The sequence below is a fragment of the Lathyrus oleraceus genome, chromosome 4, assembly GCF_024323335.1.
Source record: "Lathyrus oleraceus cultivar Zhongwan6 chromosome 4, CAAS_Psat_ZW6_1.0, whole genome shotgun sequence".
Taxonomy (NCBI): Eukaryota; Viridiplantae; Streptophyta; class Magnoliopsida; order Fabales; family Fabaceae; genus Lathyrus; species Lathyrus oleraceus.
The window spans coordinates 174317097-174344055 of NC_066582.1; the positions used below are offsets into that span (position 1 = coordinate 174317097).

The 26959-nt window shown below is 36.1% G+C and overlaps 1 protein-coding gene across 3 annotated transcripts; it reads left to right on the forward strand.

The window, feature by feature from the left end:
- The first annotated feature begins 11615 nt into the window (after positions 1-11615).
- LOC127074378 (uncharacterized) lies at positions 11616-13762 on the forward strand. Of its 3 annotated transcripts, none has more exons than XM_051015686.1 (3): positions 11616-11985; positions 12790-12899; positions 13049-13762. In XM_051015686.1, exons 2-3 carry the CDS (start codon positions 12819-12821, stop codon positions 13565-13567), a joined length of 600 nt encoding a protein of 199 aa, XP_050871643.1. In that variant the 5' UTR covers positions 11616-11985; positions 12790-12818; the 3' UTR covers positions 13568-13762. The 3 variants fall into 3 exon arrangements, with proteins under 3 accessions (XP_050871643.1, XP_050871644.1, XP_050871645.1); XM_051015687.1 differs by having other exon boundaries at positions 11616-11882; XM_051015688.1 differs by lacking the exon at positions 11616-11985 and adding an exon at positions 12026-12684.
- Positions 13763-26959: the final 13197 nt, after the last annotated feature.

Below are 26959 nucleotides of genomic sequence, written 5' to 3' on the forward strand. Positions count from 1 at the left end.
TTCTTGGGAAAACCACTATAGGGTTTCTTTTCCCCATTTGAGGCAACATCAGGACCTTTGATTTTTCCAGTCTTCAGACCATTCTTGATCTGTTCTCAAGCGACAATGAGATGAGAGAAGCCGGCGGAATCACTTCCTATCATCCGATCCAGATATGGGCCTTGGAGTGTACCCATAAACATATCAACAAGTTCTTTTTCGAGTAGGTGAGGCTGGACCCTAGCAGCTAGGTCCCTCCAATGATGCGCTTACTCTTTGAAAGATTCTTCGGACTTATGAGTCAAACTCTAAAGTTATGTCCTGTTGGGCGCCATGTCGATGTTGTACTGATGGTGTTTCAAGAAAGCCTTAGCTAGCTCTCTCTAGGAACACACATGCGTATGTTCAAGCTGCATGTACCAATCCAGGGATGCTCCGCTGAGACTGTTCTGAAAGAAATGTATTAGTAGCTTCTCATCGTCTGAATAAGCTGCCATTTTCCTACAATAGGATCTGATATGGGTCTTGGGACAAGTAGCCCCCTTATATTTCTTGAAGGTAGGGACCTTGAACTTAGCTGGGATCTTCACCCCTATGACTAAGCACATGTCAGCAGCTTCCAAGCCAAAGGTGCTAGGACCTTCAATGGCTTTGACCCTTTCGTCCATCATCTGACACCTTCTCTCAAGCTCAGTGGGAGATGGCCCAAATGGCTCGTACACGGATTCATTCCTAGGCATGAAGAAGTCTTCATCATGGTCATCTATGCCGACTTGAGAACCTCCATGAATAGAGACATGGAATGTGTGGGCAACATTCAGATTGGTAGGCATCCCCTCAACATGGGCGTGAGTAACAACAGGGACCCCGTTCCCCACAGCAGGGTTGGTAGCATTCATATTGGCAGCGACTCCTGGGTTAGCCTGGTGATTCTCCTCTTGTCTATGAACAACATTTTGCATGATGTCCATGAGTTGCCCCAGCTGGGCTCTTACTTGAGTAATCTCTTATTGCATAGCACCCTGGTTCAGTTCGATTATTTCCTTAGCTATCTTCTGCTTAGCTCGGGTGTTGCAGAAGTGGGAAGTCAGCTTGACGGTGAGAGTTACTGGATAGAAAGCCAAAATAACGGTGAGACCAACTGGGTGTATTATGAAATGCATGATTATATGATTAATGCATGATGCATGTTTGTTTTTTATTCTCGGGGAAACCTTATATGACTCATAATTCGACAGTAAAACATTATAAAATGGCAGATAAAATTGGAACACCGAATTCACACAAATCAAGCATTTTATTCATGAATTTGATATTACAATTACAAAACATGAAAAAGGAAAACAATAAGGCTATGGTCAAATGGCACACTTTGCTTTCCATTCCTTCATCTCCTTCAATTCAACTTTGAACCTCTTCATCATTCGATCACAAAGGTAGATGAATCGAAGTATGGAGTGGGGAGTGGTCTTCTCATCAGCGTCTTCTAGAGCATCCTCTAGCTTCCAAGGAACTTCCTTGGTTTACTCGTTTCAGAACATAACCAAGCAATATAACTTAGATCGGTACATAGCAGCAGTGGGTTGCAATAAGTTGATAGATCCAGTGTAAGTATCAAGAAGACTATTTATCTAAGCTTTCTCACTGAGCCAACCAAAACTCTCATTCTTCAAGGCAGAAAAACGATATGTCCAATGCTCGGCACTCAAGGTGGAAATCTCAACTTTATGACATTTCTCTCTCCAGACTTGAGGGGTGATGTAGGAAACCCTGATTGCTTCCTCTTTAAGACAACATTCCACCTCTACCTTGGCATTGGCCTCGCGGAGGGAAAGTTTGAGATTCTGAACCTCCAAGTCGAATCCATCTCTCAATGCCTTTGTCTCTTTGACGTCCAACTCGAACCAACGGTGGTTGTCACCTCACTCCTTTTTCGTCTGCTTTATCTGTTTTCGGAGAGAAATCAACCCCATATCTGCTTTTGCCAAACTATGTTGGTATTTCTCTTTAAGGTTCTCCTCAATTTTCGCATTCTTTTTGCTTTTTGATAAGAGCTCGATATATTCTTCTATCTTTCTTTTCAACTTAGCATGATCTCTATCCAATGCATGGAGCTTCGATCGCAAGTCTTCGTTCTCTTTGGTTAATTGTGCGATAGTTGCTTTCAATGCATCTACTTCTTCCTTGGAATTGTATGCTGGCTCTGGTTCTGAGGGAGGAATCTGGACATCCATATTGTATGGTAGCTTGACTTCTTTCGGCCTTTGTACCATCCATTGGCGATATGGCTCCTTAGCTTGATAGTCACATTTGCCTAGCTCTTTGCCTTTGTGATGAATCTGAGTCCAAGCTTGTTTAACCTTTTGCAATAGAGTTGGGTTCTCTGTTCCCAAATCGGGAAATATGAAGTCCTTCAGCAATTCATCCCTAGGTTCATCCTCCATCGGATATCCCAATTCCCTTATGGCCAACGAAGGGTTGTAATTAATTTAACCTCGTGGACCCTTGAGTGACACATTCGGGAAGTCCCCACAACTCATGATAACCTACTCTATGTTGGAGGTAGGAAGGTACCAAACTAAAGCTTCAGCAGTAAGGGAGGAAAGGTTTTGGAACAACCTCAAGTCTTTCAAGAAATCTACCCAAGGCCCCTTTTGAGGCATGTGAGATAAGAGCCAAGTGTACAACAAAGAAGCACAACTCAATACCACGCCATTCCTTTTTTCATGCCTAGTGTGCTAGCAGTAGTACACATCAGACACCAAGGTGTTACGATAAATTCATGACCATCAAGCTATGGATAAACTTGACGTCAATAAAACCAGATTCGCCACCGCACTTTTATTGTTTCCAAAGGAAAAGGGAAAAGTACAAACAAAACCCAAAGATATGAATATTTTAAATCAAAACTAATAAAATGCCAGAGATTACAAGTAAAGGGGTTGGTTACACAGAGGGAGGTGTTAGCACCCAAAGTGTCCTAGGTACTTCTAGGGAGCCCTTTTTTATGTGCATATGCCTTTGGTATAAATGATGTTTGATAAAAAAATAGAGTGTGGGGATGAGAAAGAATTCATTGATTATATTTTTTGTGTTTGGCAAGACCTTCGGTGTTATGCCTACGTACCAAAATGAAAATGAGGGATCAAAACCCCGTAGTTCGTGGTAAAAATTTCAAAAAAAAATTGGTGAATTGAGTTTAACAAAGGTTTAAATGAAAAGGTACAAAAGGCCAAAAATTTGAATGGGGTTATTAGTTCTTTTTGTATTTTGAAATTCAAGTCAATATGGTTAAGTTTATTTACAAATTTGATTTAAGAAAAGAAGTTTAAAAATTCAATGGCATAAGGCCAAATTTCTAATCATTAAAAAACATGTCTGAGTTTGAAATTTACAAGCAAATAACTTTTTTTTAAAAGAGGGAGAGATTTTGAAATTAAAGAAGTGGGAGGAGATGAAGAGACTACCCTAAGCAAAAATTTAAAAGTTAAGAGTTGAAAAGATCTTACCAATGGGATGATATCCAACAGACAAGAATGTCATATAGAAACCCATTTTCCTTTGGACTTTGATAGACAATTGTAGCGGTAAATTCATGACCATTAAGCTATGGATAAACTTAACGTCGATAAAACCAGAGTCGCCACCGCGCTTTTATTGTTTCCAAAGGAAAAGGGAAAAGTACGAACAAAACCAAAAGATAAGAAGTTTTCAAATCAAAACTAATTAAATGCCAGAGATTACAGGTAAGGGGGTTGGTTACACAGAGGGAAGGTGTTACCACCCAAAGTGTCCTAGGTACTCCTAGGGAGCCCTTTTTTATGTGTGTATGTGTTTTGGTATAAAAGATGTTTGCAATGAATAGAGTGTGGGGATGAGAAAAGAATTCATTAATTATATTTTTTGTGTTTGACAAGACCTTCAGACTTGTGCCTATGTACCAACATAAAATGAGGGATCAAAATCTCGTAGTTCGTGGTATCAATTAAAAAAGTGAGTGAATTGCTTTTAACAAAAAATTAAGTTTAAAAGAGGCACAAAAGGCCTAAAAGAGTTTGAATGAGTGTTAGTTCTTTTTGTCTTTTAAAATTTTAAGTCAATATGGTTAAGTTTATTTACAAGTTTGATTAAGAAAAAGAGTTTGAAAAATGCAATGGCATAAGGCCAAAGTTTCTAACTTGCAATAAGGTCTAAGTTTGAAATCACAAGCAAAGAAGGTTTTGAAAAGGGGGGAGAGATTTGAAATTTAAGAAGTGGGAGGAGATGAAGAGACTAATCCTAAGCAAAAATTTAAAAGTTAAGAGTTCAAAAGATCTGACCAATGGGATGCAATCCAATAGACAAGAATGTCATACAGAAACCCACTTTTCCTTTGGACTTTAAATTAAGAAATATCAATAAGCAAGTAGCACAATGAAGAGCAAGGCATCAAATAAAGATAGACACATCCAAGCTAGCAACTCCATAGTCTTCTTGATAATCTTTCCCATATATCAGATGACATACTCTTTGAATGGCTCAGAATAAGGCATTAGACACATGTTCAAAGTAACATTTGCATCAAGACTATGTAGCAGATGAACTCAAGTGGATCTCAATACTTACATCATATGAAAATTCAAATCACAAGAACTTGGTTTCAGAAAAGTTAGCATTGGTCAAGTCCTTTTGCATAGGGAAAGTTGCCTAATTCTAAGTCCAAGATTCAGATCAAATCCAACAGTCCACACAAACATTTTTTAGGGTTTTTTTTTATGTTTATTAAGTATTTTAAGGTCCTAAGACCACAAGCACAAACGAAATAATACAAACAAATATATACAAACACAATATATGGCTCAAGTGAGCAAAGGGAAAATGACATTAAAATAAACAAGTTAATTGATATGTATAATGGCAAATAATAAATGGCTTGAATTTAAATGGCATAAAGTAAATGACTTGAAATTTAAAGCAATTATAATAGAATGTTAGTCAACTTTTGTTGATTAGATGTTAGTGGAGTTTTGCTTTCAATTGTTTAAATCATTCTTTGGAGAACACTCGACCCTCTATTCACAAGCATGGATCCCTGAACCAATACATGTTCCAAAGGAAGGAAAAAAGGACAAGTTTCCACACAATACCATGAAAGGGGGGAGACTTACAATCTCACTTACTAGAATGCTATGCCTTTGTATCAAAATTTAGCGATATGTTAAGCAATCGTAATTGGACTTATGTAGAAGTCACAACTATTTGTGGTCGGGCAATAGAAATTTTGGTGTTAATACATGTTAGAGATATGGTATAATGAACCATACTCCTAAAACATACCACACACAAAAAAGAAAATGATCAAATGATGAACTTAATCTCATCCATACTTGTATTAGTTCATCTAACACAAAGTTATTGATGAACCAATTAACCTTAGGATATTGAGATGTCCTTGCTTAATGAGAGGGATGAGATATAATGGGATTGAAGATGGAGAGGGAGGGGAATTGAGACAAACACAAATTGGTCATGGGAGGAATTTTATCAAATTAAAATCATTCATTCATTTTGGGAGATGAAATGTACATTTCATAAATCCCCTAAATCCAATGATTTTAATCCAACAAAAGTCAAATCAACCTTGACCAAGGCCCAAACACATAGTCAAACTTCACAAGTCAATAAAAATGGCTCAACATAATGTTTACACAATTAGACAATTAAAAATCAAATTAAAATGCATTAAATTAAATTATGTTTGATCAAAAACTTACAACCTCTTCAAAACACCGAATAAATGGCCAAAAGATTTATCATAGGTCAAAAAAGGTCAAAGGACCTTGGAGAAAAAATTTCATTATTTTTGAAAAGTCATAAGTATTTTTAAACAATTAAAAATATGCACAAAAATAATTAAATCATGAAAAATATCAATATTGATCCAAAAAATAATTTTAATTTAGAAAATGAAAGAGAAAAATATTTGAAGTGGACCATCTGATCTCCCTCATTAATTGATGAAATTAATATCAATTAATTAATTAAAAACAAACAACTAAATGGAAAATTCAGAAATTCAAAAAACATGGATCATCTGATCTCCCTCATTAATTGAGGTGGCAGATCAGATGGTGGTCAGCGCGCGTTCCACATATGCCTTGGTCAACTGAGATGCACACGTGGTAATCAGAACCAACGCACGAGATTAAAACAAATTGAAAGGATCATGTGGTTGGGAAGAAAGAGACCTCATCACCGGAGCCAGAGCTCCAGTCTTCTTCTCCGGTGGACCTCACCGGACTAGTCCACCACCAACCATCACCAAAATGAAAAAGTAAGACATGGATTTAAAGAAAAAAATGCTCAGGAGCTCGAATCTGGCCTTAATTTTGTCTAATTCCAAGTATATGAAAAGATACAGGGAGTTGAATTTTGAGGATCATGAACTGAGTTGCTTCGATTTGACCTCAAAGCAACTCAATCTTGTTTCCTACATTGGTAGGACTTCAGCAAACCAAAAATCAATAAGAATAGTGGAGAATTGAGAGAGAATCGAAGAGAAGAAGTTTCTGAAAAAATCACCTTCAAGTTGATCTAATTCCACTTGATCTTAATCTGGATTTGATTTCTTTGTCATCCTCTTGCCTACAGAAACCAAATAAGGTGAAAAAGGAATTGAATTTCTGGAGTTTAAACTTCCCAATAGAAGATGAAGTTAAAGCTTTATTTCAAGAGAAACCTTCAAAAATTTTATGGAAATGAGGGTTTGAATTGGTCTAGCAAAGCTTGGGCAAGGTGTTGATGATGAATCTGAAGCCTTAAGCTTGTTTAAATAGGCAATGCACTTGATATTTGCACCACTTGAATTTTGGACAAATTTGGAAACTCTTTTGCATGGGTGCATGGGCCATCATTTGAGCCTTAGAGATGATGCAATCCACTCCCAATTCGTGTACAAAGTGTGTTGAATGCATCATGTGTAAGCATGCAAAAGAATTTGATCACTTGAAATCTAATCTTGCCAAAACACTTTCCATAATGAAGCCATGCACAAGTCCCTTAATTTTGACCCAAATGAGATGATCTAGGATGTTTTGGAAAGGTGAGATCAAGGGAAACAACTTTTATGTTGAACACTTTTTCATTTGAAGCTTGGATCATGATGAATTTTGAGATGGAAGTTTGGGAAATCAAACATATTTGAAACTTTTCTAAGTCCCAAGTCAAATGTTCACTTCTTCTACCTTGAATAATGTTTTCTAGAGACTTCAAATGAGAAACGTTCCTTCATCAAAGTTTTAGCTCTTTCAAACCTATTAAATTTGGTCACGAATTTGACCTCATTTGTATTTGGAATGATGGAGTTATGCATTTTAGAAGTTGAGGAAAATCACTTGTTCAATGGTATTGGCCCAAAATGACCTATAATGTTTCCTCTTGGAACATGCATTTTCAAGTTGAATTTGAATTTCCTCCAATCATAAAAGTTGAATTAGACATCTTGAATTTTATCATGAAATTTGAATGGATTTCATTTCATAAAATTTGAGCAAGTTATGGTCTTGGGAAGTTGACCTCCAAACTAGGGTTCAGACAAAATGACCTATAATCTTTCACCATACAAAAATGACTTTCCAAGCAGAACTACCTCTTAACCTCAACATGAAAGTTGTTTGTAATGTCATTTAGAGTAACCTTTCTCTTGGAATAATTTTCCTAGGACAAAATTGTAGGAGATATGGTCTAGGGAACCCTAGTTTTGACCTGTTGACTTCTCCTGGTCAACCATCATGAACCAACTTACTAGCTTGACATTATCTTGACTTTTGGGACTCATGGAGGATCATATATGCATAATATGATGTAATATGAAGTATCCCTTGAAATATTTGATCAATTTTTGAAGAAACTTGTTGAAGAAGTTACACTTAAGATACCCAGGTGAATTAGGGTTTCCTAAGCAAACCAACTCCAAACTCTTGATGATTTCTTGATCAAAATGACATGTGAAGATCATGGGGACCCATATATGATGCTTAGAGCCAAAGTAAACCAAGACAAACAAGTTTCAAATTCTCGATGAACTCTTAATCAAAATGTCAAATTAAAGAACATGGAGATCCATATATGATGCTTAGAACCAATTACGACCCTTGCTTGCTTGATCTCTTGCATTGAGGGTCTCAAACCCTAGTTGTGAGCTTGATGAGGCACAGGTGGACACACACACTACCTACTAAAAGAAACAAAGCTACACTAGACATATTTTTGTATTTTTGGTTAGTAAACCAAGAAAATAAAGTATGATACAATCACAAATGCTTGGTGATCTCTCCCAATGCAAAACCAGTGAATGATGGGTGAGGAGGGTACCAAGGTGTGATCTCATTGCCAATGCAAAGCTATGAGATGGCATGAGGGATTTTAGGGGTCAAATTGGGGTTTTACACAAAAGTTTTATGAAGATATCAGTAGTCTGCTGAGATGAAGAAATTGGCAGAAGGTGGAATATCCCATGCTAAAGTTTCTTGCGAACGAGATGACAGTTCAATGCAATGTGTTTAGTGTGCTCATGCCATTGAGAAAATGACCAAAAACCTTTAGGTAATTTAGCATGGAATACGAGGGATCTAGTGACATTGAGAATGTGCCTATACTTTCTCTCAGAAATGGAATTTTGTTAAGGAGTTTTTATGCAACTTCTTTGATGCAGGATACCTAATGATGTATAATAGATTGACATAAAGAATTCACTACCATTATCACTCCTAATAGTTTTGATGTTGGCAGAAAATTGAGTTTGACAATAAGCAACAAAACTATAAATATGAGTCCTAATTTCATATTTGTTGTGCATTAAAAAGGTCCGAATATATCTTGTAAGTCATCCACAATAGTGAGAGAATGTTGGAAACTGTCTAATGAATGCACAACAATAAGACCCCATATATCCATATGCAACAATTCAAAACAAGAAAATGTAATGGAATTACTAGTCAGGAAAGGTTGTTTACACTGTTTTGCTAAATGACAAGCATGATATAGAAAATTTCTATGACATTTGATATCACTATAAGATTGATACATGTGTTGCAGCACCTCATTATAAGGGTGACCCAATATGTGGTGCCATATGTCAAAATTAATAGAAGAAATATCATTGTTCGGGCTATTAGTATTACAACTGAGAGTGTGAAAGGGTGTGTGTAAGTCTCAATAGTTTGGTGTATATGGTCTTTGTGCAAAATGTAGAGATTCTTATGCTGCATCACTTGACCAATAGTCCTCTTTATAGACACATCCTGAATATGACTGGATTTGTGTGAGAAGGGACTGTGATAGTATTAATTATAACATGATTTAGAAATGGAAATGAGGATGTATCTAAACTTAGTAATAAAGAAAACATCATCTAATATTAAACATTGATCACGAATTTGTATAGAGTCAATGAATTTAATGTCAGAAAAACACTTGATGTAGAGGGATACATTGGCAGATGCACTTGAGTTAAGAAACCACATAGAAGATAAGGTTAAATCAATACCTTTATTGAAGATACCTGAGATAGTGTGGGAACTAGGACCCTTGTTGTTGGTGGAGTTTTGAGAAACTTTCTTTGATTGTTGCAGAAGAAGAAGTAGACGTTTATAGTCTTCTTTCGAGATTACTCCATCTTTTTCTACATTGTAGGATGGCTTGGAATCTAAGGAAGATCTATTGTTCTTGGTGCGATATCCAGGGGGGAAACCATGTTTGAATAACATGTTTCCACCGTGTGGTTGGTTTTGTTACAGTGGGTACACAACCTCGAACCTTTGTTTTGAGCCCTCCCTCTTCTGCAACCAGTGTTATTGGGATTGTTAGCATAAAGAACGATGGAGTAGCGGTGAAGGGCGAAGGCGAGGCAACTTCTTGTTGTGCAATCAAGGAATAGACACGGATGATGCTTGGAAGAGGATCAAGAAGGAGGATTTGAGTGCAAATATTTTGATAGTTTTCGCTCAAACCCTTGAGAAAACACGAAACATATTCCATATGCTTGTAACTCCGAGCAACTTTGTCCAAATCCCACGTGTAGGGGACGATGCAAGAACAATAAGGTGTTGGGTGAAGATCTTCAAGCTCATCCAAAATAATCTTCAGATCCGTGAAATACTGAGAAAGAGAACGATCACCTTGTTTGATGGAGTGGAGGTCTCGCAGAAGATTGAAGAATTGAAAGTGATTGCCTTCGGTGAATCTGTCGCGAAGATCGTCCCATAAATCGAAAGTTGAACCGAAGCAGATAATGCTTTGAGCGACGTGTGGTGAAAGTTACCGGTTGATCCAATAGAGCACCATGTTGTTAGTGCATTCCCATAGCTCGAAATCGTTGTGAGACGGAAGTGGCTTCGAGAGCGTTCAATTCATGAAGCCGGTTTTTTTCTTGGATGTTAGAGCGTAGGACATGGGTTTGCTCCAATTGTGGTAGTTGTTATCATCCAACGGTGGCGCGATAAGAACGGCACTACGGTTTTTAGCATGATGTAAGTAGAAATGGCTTATAAGGTTCAAGATTGGATATTGAGAATCGTGGTTGTTGGCGGGATTTTTTGTGGTTGAATCTTTGATGGTGGAATCCTCGTGATCAGATTCTCCTTCGAAAGCCATGGTGCTTGGTGAGAGATTTGGAAATGGTGATGAAGGTATGAAACCCTAGATGTGAATTGATGAAGAATAGTGATAAGAAAGACGATAGTTGTTACAATTGATACCATAATACGGTATGATCTATTGAACTTAATGCTAAATATTATTATGAAGAAAAAAAAACTTATAAGAAAATAACCAAAATCTCAAACCCAATTAATTAATACACTTATGTATCTAATAAGATCCGAATAAATCCAGAGACAATTATGATCTAACAAATCAATTTTATATAATAAAATTGAATTAAGCCAACCCAAATTCTAATATTTAAATATGATCCAACTATTGTCCTTGCTTGTAAATTAAATGGATGATGATTTTCAAATGGGAAGCTAGCACCCATGTGGCCAGTTAACACGTACAATCATTGAGTTATACCTTCCTAGATTAATGCTGAATAACCCATCAAACAGCATATTGTACCCATTTCCACACAGTACCAGTACGAACTATCCATACACTATTCACTCCATAAATGTCAAGAGAATCAAACAAAACAACTCATGATGATGAGATAACCCCATCTTTTTTTGCCCCCATTTTTTTATTTTCATTATATATGAAAACCAAAAAACTAAGATTACATTTGAATTAAAAATCCTAAAGCCAGTTATACTAGATTGAACAATGTTACCAAAAAACAAATACTAGATTCAACAATTACAGTAGATACCATTTATTGTACGGTCAGGATCTATCTGTCGGCTATTTAAGCTTCTTCACATAGACATCACCATCAATAATTCAAAATATAAAAACAATATTTTTTTATCTATTATTAATACAAATTTGAGATGCATGTGATTCACCTCAACAAGCTATGCTGTTATGTTGTTGGTTTGTCTTGAAAAACCAATACCTTGTGATCCTCAAAAAACTATATAATAATATAAATTTTAGTAGTATAGTATAGTGCTAATAATGCGTGTATTTATTTTATTTATTTATGCCTATCTTTACTGTTACTACTAATTTAATATATCTACATTGCTGGACCTGTCTTAGGCATCTCTTCCACAAAACTTGAATCACATTGGTCAAGTCACTGAGATTTGTCTGGCATGCTTTCATGCAATATACCACTTCGTTTTCTGTGTCTTTAAAGGGAAAAAGAATCTTAAAATTCTATTAACAGTTATCTTCTGTTTAGTCTCCAATAGTATATAATGGCCAGAGCTTGATAGGGAATTTGAGAGCATATAAATGAGTTTTCATCAAATTTAACAAAGGTTGTCTCTCAAGTTTCTTGCTTTTTCTTCATAGATCTTCTTTTTGTTCTATTGTCTTCTTCAGCAGAAAATTGTTAGTATATAGTACTTCAAACTTTGCCAGGTTAGAACCTACTAGTATATTTCATTTCTTTATTTTTTTTTATCAAATATGTATGTGTCCGGTGTCTGGTGTTTGTGTTCGTGTTTCTATTTATGCTAGCTAGTGCTTCATAGATAGAACATGATATGTTATTAATGCTTATTAGATTGTAGAGTAAAGAAACAGATTACATATTTTACAATGGTGAAAGTTTGTTATCTCATGCATAAGGAATATGGTTTAGGATCATGCATTGTCAATGCCTAGAATCTTGAAAGTTATAGAAAAGCATTGCATAAAACACTCTTTTGTCATGATAAAATCTATTATGAGACTCCGGTTAATCACAGTTTAACCGTTACAAATTTGAAGTCATCTGATAACCTATTGCATCCCCTCAAACACAGATAAAGTCTTTGAGAAAAAGAGAAAAATATTACCTTGTGATCATATATTCAAATATTTCAATAATTGAAAAGATATATAGTTAAAAAATGACATCACATTTGTGTGAGTGTAAAGAGAAGTTATTATTATTATTATTATTATGGTAGGAAAAATGAACAGGTAAAGTTGTCGGGAGATATTTTTATATTTTTGTGATGAGTTTAACTCAAATGTGGTCCAAAGTATTGGAAGGAGACAAACTATACTAAAAGGAAGTAGATGCCATCATTTTGTGCCAATGTTTGAAGAATCAGTTGGACCATTAATATTCATGTGCTTGCTTTCATAGAATCATTCTATTTTCTATATAAACAACTTTTCATTAATCACTTCTATTCTCAAAGAGTTTTCCTCATTTAAGGTTGAATGTGTATGAAGGTAAACTTGTGACGAAGAAGGTTAAAAAGATGGAGAAGCTTGTTAGGTCTTGTGACAAAGAGTATATGAGAATGGCTATGTTAAAGCATGAAGAAACTTTCAAACAACAGGTACTTCTCATTCTCATTTTATTTCTTTAGATTATTGTTTCTATTTAAATTAGATGCAGCTTCAATCATAGTCACAAACTCATGTATATTATGTACGTAAATCTTTTTTCAAACACGTGTCAGATGAGTGAAATGAGAATTTTTTTTAGGTATATGAACTTCATCGATTGTATCAAATACAAAAGATAATGATGCAAAATATGGAGACTAAACGAGGCGTCGAAGTGAAAGAACAAGAGTGGTACTTCAGAAACGCGATGAGTTTAACTCAAAATGCTAATCATCGTAAAGATGCACAAGAAAAAAGGACTCAAATCAAATTTGATCTCGAAAGGCCAGCAGAAGAGCACATTGCAGAATCAGATGACGACGAGGGGATAGAGATCATGGACGAGACGGAGATCGAGCTTACATTAGGCCCGTCGCGATATACCCGTAGCAAGAAAGGTGAGACACCAATAACTTCAGATTCAGGACGTAGCTTATCTTCATCTTCAACTGGATCAAGTGACATAAACAAGATAAGAAGATACATGACACATCATAAAAGAGAAGAATCAAATGGAATTACTCAAAACAGCTTTGGTATTGAAGAACAATTAAGACAACAAGAGAGATTAAAACAGTCACCTTGGTTTTTTCAAGTGATGAATCTAAACATGACATAAGAAAAAGAAAAAGTGTTAATGTCAATGTGATATATTTAAATTTTTCTAGCTAACTTTTGTGAATGATGTTAGTGTTGTGTGGAGTGTTGTGATCAATTGTTATCAAGTTATGGTGGGGTTTGATATGTCACGCATTAAGACCACTATTTTACTTTGTGAACAGATCCAATACTATTCATATGTCACATGTCACATGCCACTTATGTTTGTTTGGTCCACAAGGTTCTCACATTCCACGACAGTAATATGTAGAGATTATTAAATTCTAACTGGTTAGAACCTATGGAAGAACTTATTTACAGTTAGTATTTGGAATTATCTTATAACATTGTGCAAGTGTCTATTAGAATTATAACTTGTTGAATGTTGATAGAATGTTTTAGACTAATTTTTTTCGATGAATATGTCTTTAAATGTGTTTTTTTAGCTTTTGAGGGTGATGATTTGAGTCATATTTATAGAGTTTTAATGTTGATTTGAATAATGATATAAATTCAATTTAAGAAGCGTTATAACTAAGGAGATTTGAATCAACTTTTAAGGTAACTCTCGAGTCATATAGGTTTTTAAATATAAAATCAAAGCATAATAGCCGCAACACATCAACAAAGAGAGAACTTTAAGGTAGGGATGACAATTTGACTCATCCCCAATGGACATCCGCAAAATTATCCAAAACAGGTAGGGTAAAAATCCGCTAAAATTGATACGGATATGAGTTCGGGTAATTACCCACGAAAATAAGCGGGTATGGGCACCATGGTACACACCCCGTCCCATACCCGCACAATATATATTTATGTATTTTCATTTATATTTGCATATTTTAATTTATATTATTATATAAAAATGTATATTTATCAATTTTAAAAAGTATATCAATGTTAAACCATTACGTTTTTAATATAAGTGTTTGTTTATTTCAACAATAAATTGTTTGAAATTTTTTTATTATTTTTAAAAATATTAAATTATATGATATTTAATAATTTATCTATTAATTTTTAATAGGAATGCGGGTAACTGGTATAGGTATGGGTATTTACATACTCATAGGGCACGGGTATGGGTGCTAACTTTGGCGCCCAAGCGGGTATGGACTCGGGTATGGAGATTTTTTTAAATTGCGGGTATGGGGATAGGTACTATAGTACCCTGCCCAAGTTCTGCCCATTGTCATCCCTACTCTAAGGAAGATTAGGAATTTTGTGTTGAGAGTTTTTTGGTGAGTGTATTTGTTAAAAGTATAATTCGTGACAATTCAGAATGATTAAGGGTTGTCAGAGATTTTTAGGGTTCGTTATAGAGTTTAAAGCTACTTCACGTAGGAAATGAGAAGCTTTGTATATGTGGTATCTGTGTAAAAATGAGATTGGATGCTTCTCAACTTTAAGATTGAGGTATTTATAAGATTTTTTTGCGCCTGGATCTTTGACCCCTAGTAGTAGCAATCACTCCCGAGAGAACGTGGGAGTGGACAGTTAATTCCATGTTATTCAGGAGAACATTATTATTTTTCTTCTAACTTCTTCCGCACCGTTGTGGACTAATAACATGTCACTTCGCAAGTCCTTACACTCCAAATGAGTTGTCTAGAAAATGGATTATCGATCTAGGAAACTGGCAATTAGGAAGGTGGTGTGGGTGAGATGCTGCATCAATTTCCTCACATGTTGCCCCTCGTGGTCCCTTCAAAATAAATACACAATCCCTCAAGCATAAGAGGTTGCAAAGGGCAAGTGATTTAGTCTTGTTTTTCCTCTCCTTATCGGGGTAAGCCTCTGTGGCATACCTTGAAGGAGAATGGCGATCCAAAATGGCACGGAAATTAAAATTTTCTCCTTTAGAGATCCTTACGAATGAGAATGATCAATGATAGAAATCGTTACCTCTTGTGGCGATTGAAACCTTTGATGCAGATCTAAGGAGTGATCACGAACATTGAATGGTGACAACCCCTCTACTCAGTCCACACGAACGGATTCCTTCAATCTCAATGCTAGTTGCTACGAATGAAGGCTTTGAGTGAGAGAGAGAGAGAGAGAGAGAGAGAGAGAAACAAAATTTCATATAATCAAATGCTTCTGCACAAGGGTTCTATTTATAGAACCACTTGTGTGAGCTGCAAGCTAAAAAGCCCACTTAAGTGTATGTGTCCCATATCTTATGATATACCAAAATCACTTAAGCGTGTGGTACCTTACCATATTCCGTATTCTACTTAAGTGCACCGTACCTTACGATGTTTACAATTCACTTAAGTGAATCGTACATTACGGTGTTCCTTATTTACTCTATCTCTCATCAATCTGTCCTTTTGTGTGTGACCCTGTAGGTTTTCGCAACATTGATAATTATATTAAATCACGTATTTAACATAATAAACAGTGAGCGGTATCTAGCAACACATCACTGTTATCCAAGACACAAAAAATATCATGTGATCTGACAAATTCTTTTGTGATAGTACTTATGTGTACAATTACCCTTTTGCCCTTATGTCTATATTGAACACAAGACATAGACCGTGTCATCCTTGTCAAATTCAATATTGGGCCCTTATACATTTATCTTGTTACACAGGATGAGCAAATTCCATATAGGCCATTCATGTCCCTTAGCATGCTTTGTGGAGTACCCATCAACTGTCTTTATGGTCATCCAGTTACGGACAATGTTTGATTAGCAATAAGGCACTCGACTCTACATCTAGGGTCCATAGTGGTTTCAGGTCGAAGGGTGGTATACACCACTATCACCATGAAAATAACTTATGACACTTTGCATAACATTCTATATAGTATTCTCATAGCGGGTCAATCCAGTATAAATATTACTCCTAATATTCATACCTATGTTTAAGACTTGATAACTCTTTATCCATGATCCATGAGATATGATCATCAGTCTATATACATAATAGTCTTAATTCTTTAATGTTATCCCACTTCACAACAAAGCTCGACTACGGATACTTTAAGAATAATGTCCTTATGTTTAATGGGATCTCATGATTAAGTTACACTTGATACGTTAAACGAACTAGCTATTCTAGGGACTTTATTAAACAAACATAATAAAGAAAAATTCCTTTTATTATTAATAAATAATTCGATACAAGTACCAAAAGTATTGGCCTCTAGGGCTTACACCAACAATCTCTCACTAGCACTAGAGCCAATCAGGCATACCCCTAATGCCCATAGATCTAGTATGGCCATCATGTTTCTGTTGTGCAAGAGGCTTTGGCAGTGGGTCAGCAATACTGTCAAGTGTAGGTGCTCTGCATATTTTCACATCTCCTCTATCTATTATCTCTCGAATGAGGTGATAACGCCTAAGTATGTGTTTGGATCGTCGGTGAAATCTAGGCTCCTTAGCTTGTGCAATAGCACCATTGTTATCACAATAGAGATCAATGGGATCCACAATGCTAGGAAGTATGCCAAGTTCACTAATGAACTTTTTGATCGAAACAACTTCCTTTTCTGCACTTGAGGCAACAATATACTCGGCCTCGGTTGTAGAATCAGCAACTGTATCTTGCTTTAAACTTTTCCATCTCATAGCGCCACCGTTTAAGCATAACACATAACCATATTGTGACCTAAAGTCATCCTTATTTGTCTGGAAGCTAGCATCGGTATATCCAATTACAGTAAGCTCTTCATGACCTCCATATATCAAGAATGAGTCCTTAGTCTTTCTCAAATACTTAAGGATATTCTTGACAGCTATCCAATGAGCATCACCGGGATCAGATTGGTACCTACTCGTTGCAGTTAAAGCATATGAGACATCTGGTTGAGTACATAACATGGCATACATGATAGATCCTATTGCAGATGCATATGGAATCTTATTCATGCGATCCCTTTCTTCCTTAGTTGAAGGGGATTGTGTTTTTGATAGACAAAAGCCATGTTGCATATGTATGAATCCTTTCTTGGAATCTTGCATATTAAAGCGTCTCAACACTTTGTCTATGTATGTACTCTGACTTAGGCCAAGCAGTTTTTTTGATCTATCTCTATAGATCCCGATTCCTTTTATATAGGCTACTTCACCTAGGTACTTCATAGAAAAGCATTTCCCCAACCAAGACTTTACTTGTTGCAGGGTATGGACATCGTTTCCAATGAGTAATATGTCATCTACATATAATTTCAGGAAGACGACCATTCTCCCACTAACCTTCTTGTAGACACAAGGATCATCTTCATTTTTTATGAATCCATATTATTTTACTGTTTCATCAAAATGAAGATTCCAGCTTCTGGAAGCTTCCTTCAATCCATATGTTGATCTGTGTAACTTACATATCTTTTGGGCTTTTTTTGGTATGTCAAATCCTTCAGGTTGTGTCATGTAGACATCTTCAAGAAGATTCCTATTAAGGAAAGCAATTTTGAAATCCATCTGCCATATTTCATGATATGCAGCGATAGCAAGTAAAATCCGAACAGATTTAAGCATTGCAACTGCTGAAAAGGTTTCATCATAGTCAACCCCATGAATTATTTATATCCTTTTGCAACCAATCTTTCCTTATAGGTATGTACCTTACCATCCATGTCAGTCTTATTTTTGAAGACCCATTTTCATCCTATAGGGTTAACTCCTACGAGAGGCTCTACCAAGGTCCGAACCTGGTTTATGTACATGGAATCCATTTCAGATTTCTTGGCTTCTAGCCACTTCTCAGACTCGGTACCAGTTATGGCCTCTTGGTAGGTCACAGGATTATCTTACCCATGAGTAATACATCACCTTGATCAGTTATGAGATATCCATATCTCTTAAGTAGGTGATGTATCCTGTTTGACCTACGTTGGTCTTGTTCTATTTGAGCAGGATGCTCTTCCACAATTACTTGTGTTTCCTGCTCTAATTCCTCCATAGGTGTATCAATGGTTTGTGATTCTTGAATTTCTTCAAGCTCTACTTTCCTCCCACTGATTCCTTTGGAAATAAAATCCTTTTCTAGGAAAACTCCAGTTCGAGCGACAAACATTTTTCCCTTAGAAGGATTGTAGAAGTAATACCCTCTTGTTTCTTTAGGATATCCCATAAATAAGCATTTCTCAGATTTTGGCTCAAGTTTAGTTGAAATTTGTCGTTTCACATAAACTTCGCAACACCAAATCTTCATGTAAGATATATGTGGTTTCTTACCACTCCATATCTCATATGGTGTCTTCTCAACATTTTTGGATGGAATACGGTTAAGTGTGTATGCTGATGTCAATAGTGCATGTCCCCAAAAGGAGTTTGGAAGATCGGTATGACTCATCATGGATCAGAACATGTCTAACAAGGTTCGGTTTCTTCTCTCAGATACACCGTTCTATTGGGGTGTTCAAGGAGGAGTAAGTTGGGATTGAATCCCACACTCTTTTAGATGGTCATTAAAATCTAGGCTTAAATACTCACCACCTCGATCTGATCGAAGAGTTTTAGTATTCTTACCTAGTTGGTTTTGTACTTCATTCTTGAATTTCTTCAACTTTTCAAATGACTTTGTTTATGTTTCATTAAATATACATAACCATATCTACTGAAATCATCAGTAAATGTGATGAAATACTGAAAACCTCCTTTGGCTGGTATGTTCAGTGGTCCACATACATCAGTATGTATGAGGGCCAAAATATCATTAGCTCTTTCACTTTTTCCTATGAATGGAGACTTTGTCATCTTTCCAATTAAACAATATATGCATGTCTCATATGATTCATAATCAAAAGAGTCAAAGAGTCCATATTTATGGAGTTTGGAAACATGTTTCTCATTTATATGGCCTACTCGACAATGCCAAAGGTAAGTTGGATTTAACTCATTAGGTTTTATCCTTTTAGTATTAATGTTATAAATAGGGATTTCAAGATCAAGGACATATAGTCCATTGTTCATTTGTGCAGTAGTATAGAATATATCATTCAAATAAATGGAGTAACAATTGTTCTTTATTATAAATGAAAAACCAAACTTGTCCAAACATGAAACGGAAATAATATTCATGCTAATTGCAGGTACATAATAACAGTTCTCTAACTGAATTATTAAACCACTAGGTAAAGTCAATACATAAGTTCCTACGGTTAAAGCAACAACCTTTGCTCTATTGCCAACTCATAGGTCAACTTCACCTTTTGCCAAATCTTTACTCCTTTTGAGCCCCTGCACAGTGGTACAAATGTGAGAACCGCATCCAATATCTAATACCCATGATGCAGAAGTAGATAAATTAATTTCAATAACAAAAATACCTGAAGTTGAAGTCTCTACTCCATTCTTCTTATCTTCTAGGTACTTTGGATAGTTTCTCTTTCAGCATTCGGTCTTACCGCAATGGAAGCAGGTGCCTTCCTTTGCTATGCCTCCACTAGGCTTCAAAGCAGGAGCAGTGGGTTTGGGTTTGGCAACTTCCTTGCCTTTCCCTTTACCACCCTGCTTGGTGGGTCTTTTGTTCTGTCTCTTTCCACTTTCGATCATCAGAATAGAATTCCTATTTGACTTCAGATTCTACTCAGCAGTTCTTAACATGCCTAGCAATTCAGAGAGATATTTATCCATATCATTCATGTTGATTCAAAACAAACGACCATCATCATTTGATTCGGAAAATCCCGTTAGAAGATTTTCTAGTGGGTCGAGATCCACATTTCACTTTGTTTTAAGTCCACGTAGGTGGATTACACAAAACTGGGTTATTTAGGTAGGAACTATTCCAATTGTATCTAATACAACTCTCGAATATTTTAGTTGGGTGAATAACTCCTTATTCCAATCCATCACATGGATCATTTCCAACTCTTGCTTCTAAACGTATATAATCTTATTATAATTTGTTTAGTTAAGTTTGACCCATTGTTTTAGCAATTGGATATTACAATTATCCCATCGCACCTTACTAATATAGAACATACACCTCGTGTATGCGAAACCTACATTATTCGATACTAGTCTTGATGAGTGTTAAAACTTGGAAAGCATAAACTTAATATTTAATTTGAGGGAATTTGCAATTATTCTAATCTCACCGGATTATTTATCATATAAACCGTCTCTGACATGCATCAACATGCATTCACAAAAATGAAATAGTTATGGCCCCTAGCGCAATTGTTCTCCCAAGCCAATGAGAGAATCTAAGCTAACCTAATAACGATCTAAGCTTCCCCAAGCAAGACCTTCAAGGTTGTCCTCCTTTGATATTGCATTCTTATCTTTCTTCATAACATTACATTACATAAAAGAAACTCACTTTACATACGAGGGGGTGAGATGAGAAAAGAAGTTACATTAAGAGATTAAAAGAGAGGCATGGCACGCAAGTCGTATTTTAAAATCCCAAAAACAAAATAAAGGAAAACTAAGGTCATAACCGATCACCACAAGACAATAATAATAAACAAATAATTATTATTATTATTAATTTAAATTTTGTTAATTAAATAAACCAAATTAAATTTCGGCGAATGATCATACTATGCAGAGTTAGCCAGGGGTTCCGCTGCTCGGTCAGTGGATGGTTGTTCTGCTGACCATTCAGCAGACGGGGGTCAAGGGGAAGTTCCCCCTACGAGGTTGTTAGAGGCAGCTCCCCGACGCAAAATTTTAATGAACAATTCATTTTAAATCGACCTCGGTTTTTGCATCAACACTTGATACTTTAAAGCACAACTTTTACGCAGTCACAACCCTAATCGCATAACTCTTTGACAGTACAACCCTTGTACCGTCATGAACCCTAATGCAGCAATTTCATACCGTCAAACACACCTCGATTTTTAATTCAGTATGATTGATCAACATGTCATTGCTTCAGCATACTAATGTTGGATCAAGAAGCAAATGACCATTGATCGTTCAAAGGAAAACAACCATTAAGTGTTTGAATGAATGAAACAGAAACAGTATATCATATATACCGTAGTTTGCATCAGAATTACTTATATCATATATATAAATTGATCGATCTCAGTTGTGTAACCTATGGACGATCGATGTATCGCTGCTCCACCATACTAACGTCAGATTCTGAAGCATAGTCAACATCAATCATCCAAATCATACACACATGATGCCATATTTAATCACTCGTTTATTATTTAATTCATTATGTCTTTTAGTCGTATTAATACAGAAAATACAGAAAATAAACAGCTATCAGATGCATGGTTTCGTAACTAGCTTTAATACCACTGAAGGAGAATGGCGATCCAAAACGCAACAGAAATTAAAATTTTCTCCTTTAGAAATCCTTATGAATGGGCATGATCAGTGATAGAAATCATTATCTTTTATGGCGATTGAAACCTTTGATGCAGATCTAAGGAGTGATCACGAATGTTGAATGGTGACAACGCCTATACTCAGTCCACACGAATGGATTCCTTCAATCTCAATGCTAGATGTTACGAATGAAGGCTTTGAGTGAGAGAGAGAGAGAGAGAGAGAGAGAGAGAGAGAGAGATAGAAACTAAATTTCATCTAATCAAATGCTTCTACACAAGGGTTCTATTTACAGAACCACTTGTGTGAGATGCAAGCTAAAACGTCCACTTAAGTGTATGTGGCCCATATCTTATGATATACCAAAATCACTTAAGCACGTGGTACCTTATCATATTTCATATTCTACTTAAGTGCACCGTACCTTACGATGTTCTACAATTCACTTAAGTGCATCGTACCTTACGGTGTTCCTTATTTACTCTATCTCTCATCAATTTATCCTTTTGTATGTGATCCTATAAGTTTGCGAGATTGGTAATTATATTAAATCACGTATTTAACATAATAAATAGTTTGCGGTATCTAGCAACACATCACTGCTATTCAAGACACGAAAATGTCATGTGATCTGACAAATCCTTTTGTGATAATCCTTATGTGTATAATTATCCTTTTGCCCTTATATCTATATTGAACACAAGGCACAGACCGTGTCATCCTTGTCTAGTTCAATATTGGGCCCTTAGACATTTATCCTGTTACACAAGATGGGCAAATTCCATCTAGGTCACTCATGTCCCTCAACATGCTTTATGGAGTACCCATCAACTGTCTTTATGGTCATCCACTTACGGACAATGTTTAATCAGTAATAATGCACTCGACTCTACATCTAGGGTCCATAGTAGTTTCAGGTCGAAGGGTGGTATATGTAAGAACAAAAATTGTTCTACAACAGATTCCTTGATTTTGATGATAACAACGGATGAAACCAAAAATGGCACCCTAACGAAAAGTTTCTAAGTGTGCAGGGTTCTAAAGAAAGAAGGAAGAGATCTGATGATGTCATCAGATACAGAACCAGATCAGATACAAATTATCAGAAGATAAGAAGCATCTGAAGTAGAAACACGTTCAAGGAAGTCCAACTCTGAGCAAAACAGCAAAGTATCAGAAGCATCTAAACAAGAAGTACGCTCTAGAAGTTCTGATTCTGAACAACAGTATGTCAAACTTCAGAAGCTCTTGGCGCTATCTGAAGAAATCATCAGAACTCAAAAGAGATCAACATCAGAAGCAAGACTCCAAGATTCTCAGATACATGAAGACTCTGATCATGGAATTGCTAATTATGAAAGAGTAACGTTAAAGTCAAGTAAAGGTTTGCAAATGGATTTCCTAATACAGAAAGAGACGTTAATCTCCAATTTCAATAAAGAAGATACTATATGTGGTAAGTAGTCATTTCAAGGAGAGAAAGTTATCCTGCAGAAGCTATTTATGTTATGGCGTAAATTCATTTTATTACTCATCAGTTTCAACTACTACCTCACTGATCTATATAAAGGACTGCAAATCAACATTCAGCACACATAATACATATAAAAAGAAAAATATACTGAAACATCAACGCTCAAGGAAACACTCTTGCTCTCTAAATCTTCACGAAGCTGTTGCTTATAACGTGAATCACTTTGTTCTTACTATTGTAATACTTGCTTATCTTAGAAGCACTCTAGATTACATAAATCTTTTATCTATTGTTTGTTTATTTCCTCAAGTGACTCTGTGTAGTCTGTATACTTGAGAGGACTAAGAGATCTTTCTCTTAGACGTTGTTTGTAATCTTTCAAGATTAGTGGATTAAGTCCTTGTTGAAGGCGAAATCACCTCGGCCGGGTGGACTGGAGTAGCTTTGTGTTATAAGCGAACCAGTATAAAATCATTGTGTGGTTTTCATTTTGAAAAAGCGCTTATTTTTCCAAACAATTCAAACCCCCCCTTTCTTGTTTTTCTCACCTTCAATTGGTATCAGAGCTCCGGCTCTGTTATTGATTTTCTAATCAAACACTTAACAGTGTAGAGAGATCCAGTACGAGAAAAACTATGGCCCACTCAAATGAAAAAGATAGTTACAATGTTAAGCCTCCTGTTTTTGATGGAGAGAAGTTTGACTACTGGAAAGATAGAATTGAAAGTTTTTTTCTGGGTTATGATGCTGACCTCTGGGACATTGTCATAGATGGATACACACCTCTAGTCTTAGAAAATGGAGCTGAAGTTCCCAGAAATAAGATGTCAGAAGATCAGAAACGTGTCTTCAAAAATCACCACAAGGCCAGAACCATACTTCTCAATGCTATATCGTACAACGAATATGAAAAGATCACCAACAGAGAGACAGCCAAAGATATACTTGACTCTCTGAAGATGACTCATGAAGGAAACTCTCAGGTCAAAGAGACAAAGGCTCTAGCGCTTATCCAGAAGTATGAAGCCTTCAAAATGGAAGATGACGAAGCTATAGAGGCTATGTTCTCCAGATTCCAAACTCTTATTGCAGGTCTCAAGGTTCTAGACAAAGGATATACAACTGCAGATCATGTCAAAAAGATAGTCAGAAGTCTGCCAAAGAAATGGAGACCTATGGTTACTGCTCTGAAACTGTCAAAGGATCTGAACAATATCAGCCTTGAAGAACTTGTCAGTTCCCTCAGAAGCCATGAGATAGAACTAGAGGAAGATGAGCCTCAGAAAAGGAACAAGTCTGTAGCATTAAAGTCCAGACCTGAAAGACGCAAACCTGACAGAACCAAAGCTCTCCAGGCAGAAACTGAAGATGCTGACGACTCTGAACCAGAAGATTCTGATGATGAAGAAGAATTGTCCCTACTAACCAGAAGAGTTAAGCAACTCTGGAAAAAGAGGAACAACAACTTCAGAAGACCAAGACCCAGAGGGGATCGATCAGAATCAACTTCAAAAGGTAAATCTAACAAAGATATTACTTGTTATGAATGTAAAGAAACAGGTCATTACAGGAATGAATGTCCCAAGCTAAAGAAAGACAACTCTAGAAAAGAAAGCTTCAAGAAAAATACCTTCAGGACAAAGAAAGGACTGATGGCTACCTGGGATGAAAGTGAATCTGGATTATCAGAATCTGACTCTGATGAACAGGCCAACGTGGCACTTATGGCTACCAGATCCAGGAGTAGCTCAGATGAAGAATCTGAAGAGGTATTTTCTGAACTTTCTCGATCTGATCTAGAATCTTGTTTGTCAGAAACTCTTAGCTCTTATCAGAAATTAAAACAAAAGTTTAAAAACATTAAAGGCTGTCTTAAAGTAAAATCTGAAGAATGTAGTGAACTTGAGATGACAATTCTAGCACGAGAAGATACTATTAGATCTTTAACATTAGAAAGAGATGGAGCAAAGAGAAAAAGCTTAGAATTAGAAGAAGCGTTGTCTCAAGCACCACAAACTTCAAATAAAATAATTTATAAATACGAAGAAGCCTTTCAAGAATTTCTGAAAAATGGGATAGATAGGAGTATTATGGCATCCATGATTTATGGAGTAAGTCAGAACAATAAAAAGGGAATTGGGTATGATCCTAAGGAAGATAAAACTTCTACCAGTAACCAACTTAAGTCTCCCTTTTCATATCACTATACACACACACAAGAACAAAAATTTAAAAATGCTAGAAAACCCAAAGTTATAAGAAACTCTGGGAAAACTAATCTGAAAGGACCCATGAGATTCTGGGTACCAAAGGATAAGATTGTCTATGTTGCAGATATCCTATGCAGCAAAGTTCAGACACCAGTCATGGTACCTGGACTCTGGATGCTCGCGACACATGACGGGAAGAAAGTCTATGTTCCAAAGTCTGGAACTTAAAGACGCTGGATTTGTAGGCTTCGGAGGAGATCAGAAAGGAAGGATCAGAGGCTCCGGAACTATTGGTAATGGTACTCTTCCCTCTATATCTGATGTCCTTTATGTAGAAGGATTAATGCATAACTTATTATCCATAAGTCAATTAAGTGATAACGGTTATGATGTAATCTTTAATCAAAAAACATGTAAAGCCATTAATCAAAACGATGGCTCTGTCCTTTTCACAGGCAAGAGGAAAAACAACATTTATAAAATTAATCTTTCTGATTTAAAAGAACAAAATGTTAAATGTCTGATGTCGGTTCACGAAGAGCAATGGGTATGGCATAGACGCTTGGGCCACATTAGCATGAGGAAACTTTCTCAGCTAACTAAACTCGAGTTAGTCAGAGGCCTACCTAAACTGAAGTTTTCTTCAGATGCTCTGTGTGAAGCATGTCAGAAAGGAAAATTTTCAAAAACATCCTTTAAAAAGAAAAATGTTGTTTCTACCTCTAAGCCTCTGGAACTTCTTCATATTGACTTATTTGGTCCTGTAAAAACAGCATCAGTCAATGGAAAGAAGTATGGACTAGTCATTGTTGATGATTACAGTCGCTGGACATGGGTAAAATTCCTAAAGCACAAGAGTGAGTCTCACTCTGTATTCACTAGTTTCTGCTCCAAAGTGCAAAAAGAATTTGATGCTAAAATTGTTAGAGTCAGAAGTGATCATGGTGGAGAATTTGAAAACAAAGATTTTGAAGAATTATTTGACTCTAATGGAATATCCCATGATTTCTCCTGCCCTAGAACTCCACAACAAAATGGAGTTGTAGAGAGGAAGAATAGGACACTCCAAGAGATGGCCAGAACCATGATCAATGAAACTAATGTGGCAAAGCATTTTTGGGCAGAAGCTGTAAATACAGCGTGTTACATTCAGAATAGAATCTCTATAAGACCCATTCTGGAAAAGACTCCCTATGAACTGTGTAAAGGAAGAAAACCAAACATTTCATATTTTTATCCTTTTGGATGTTCTTGCTTTATTTTAAACACTAAAGAACATCTGAACAAGTTTGATTCCAAAGCACAGAAAGGTATTATGTTAGGATACTCAGAACGCTCTAAAGGCTACAGAGTATACAACACAGAAACCAAAATTGTGGAAGAATCAATTCATGTCAGATTTGATGATAAGCTTGACCCTGAAAAGTCAAAGCTAGTTGAAGATTTTGCAGATTTAGAAATCACTCTTGC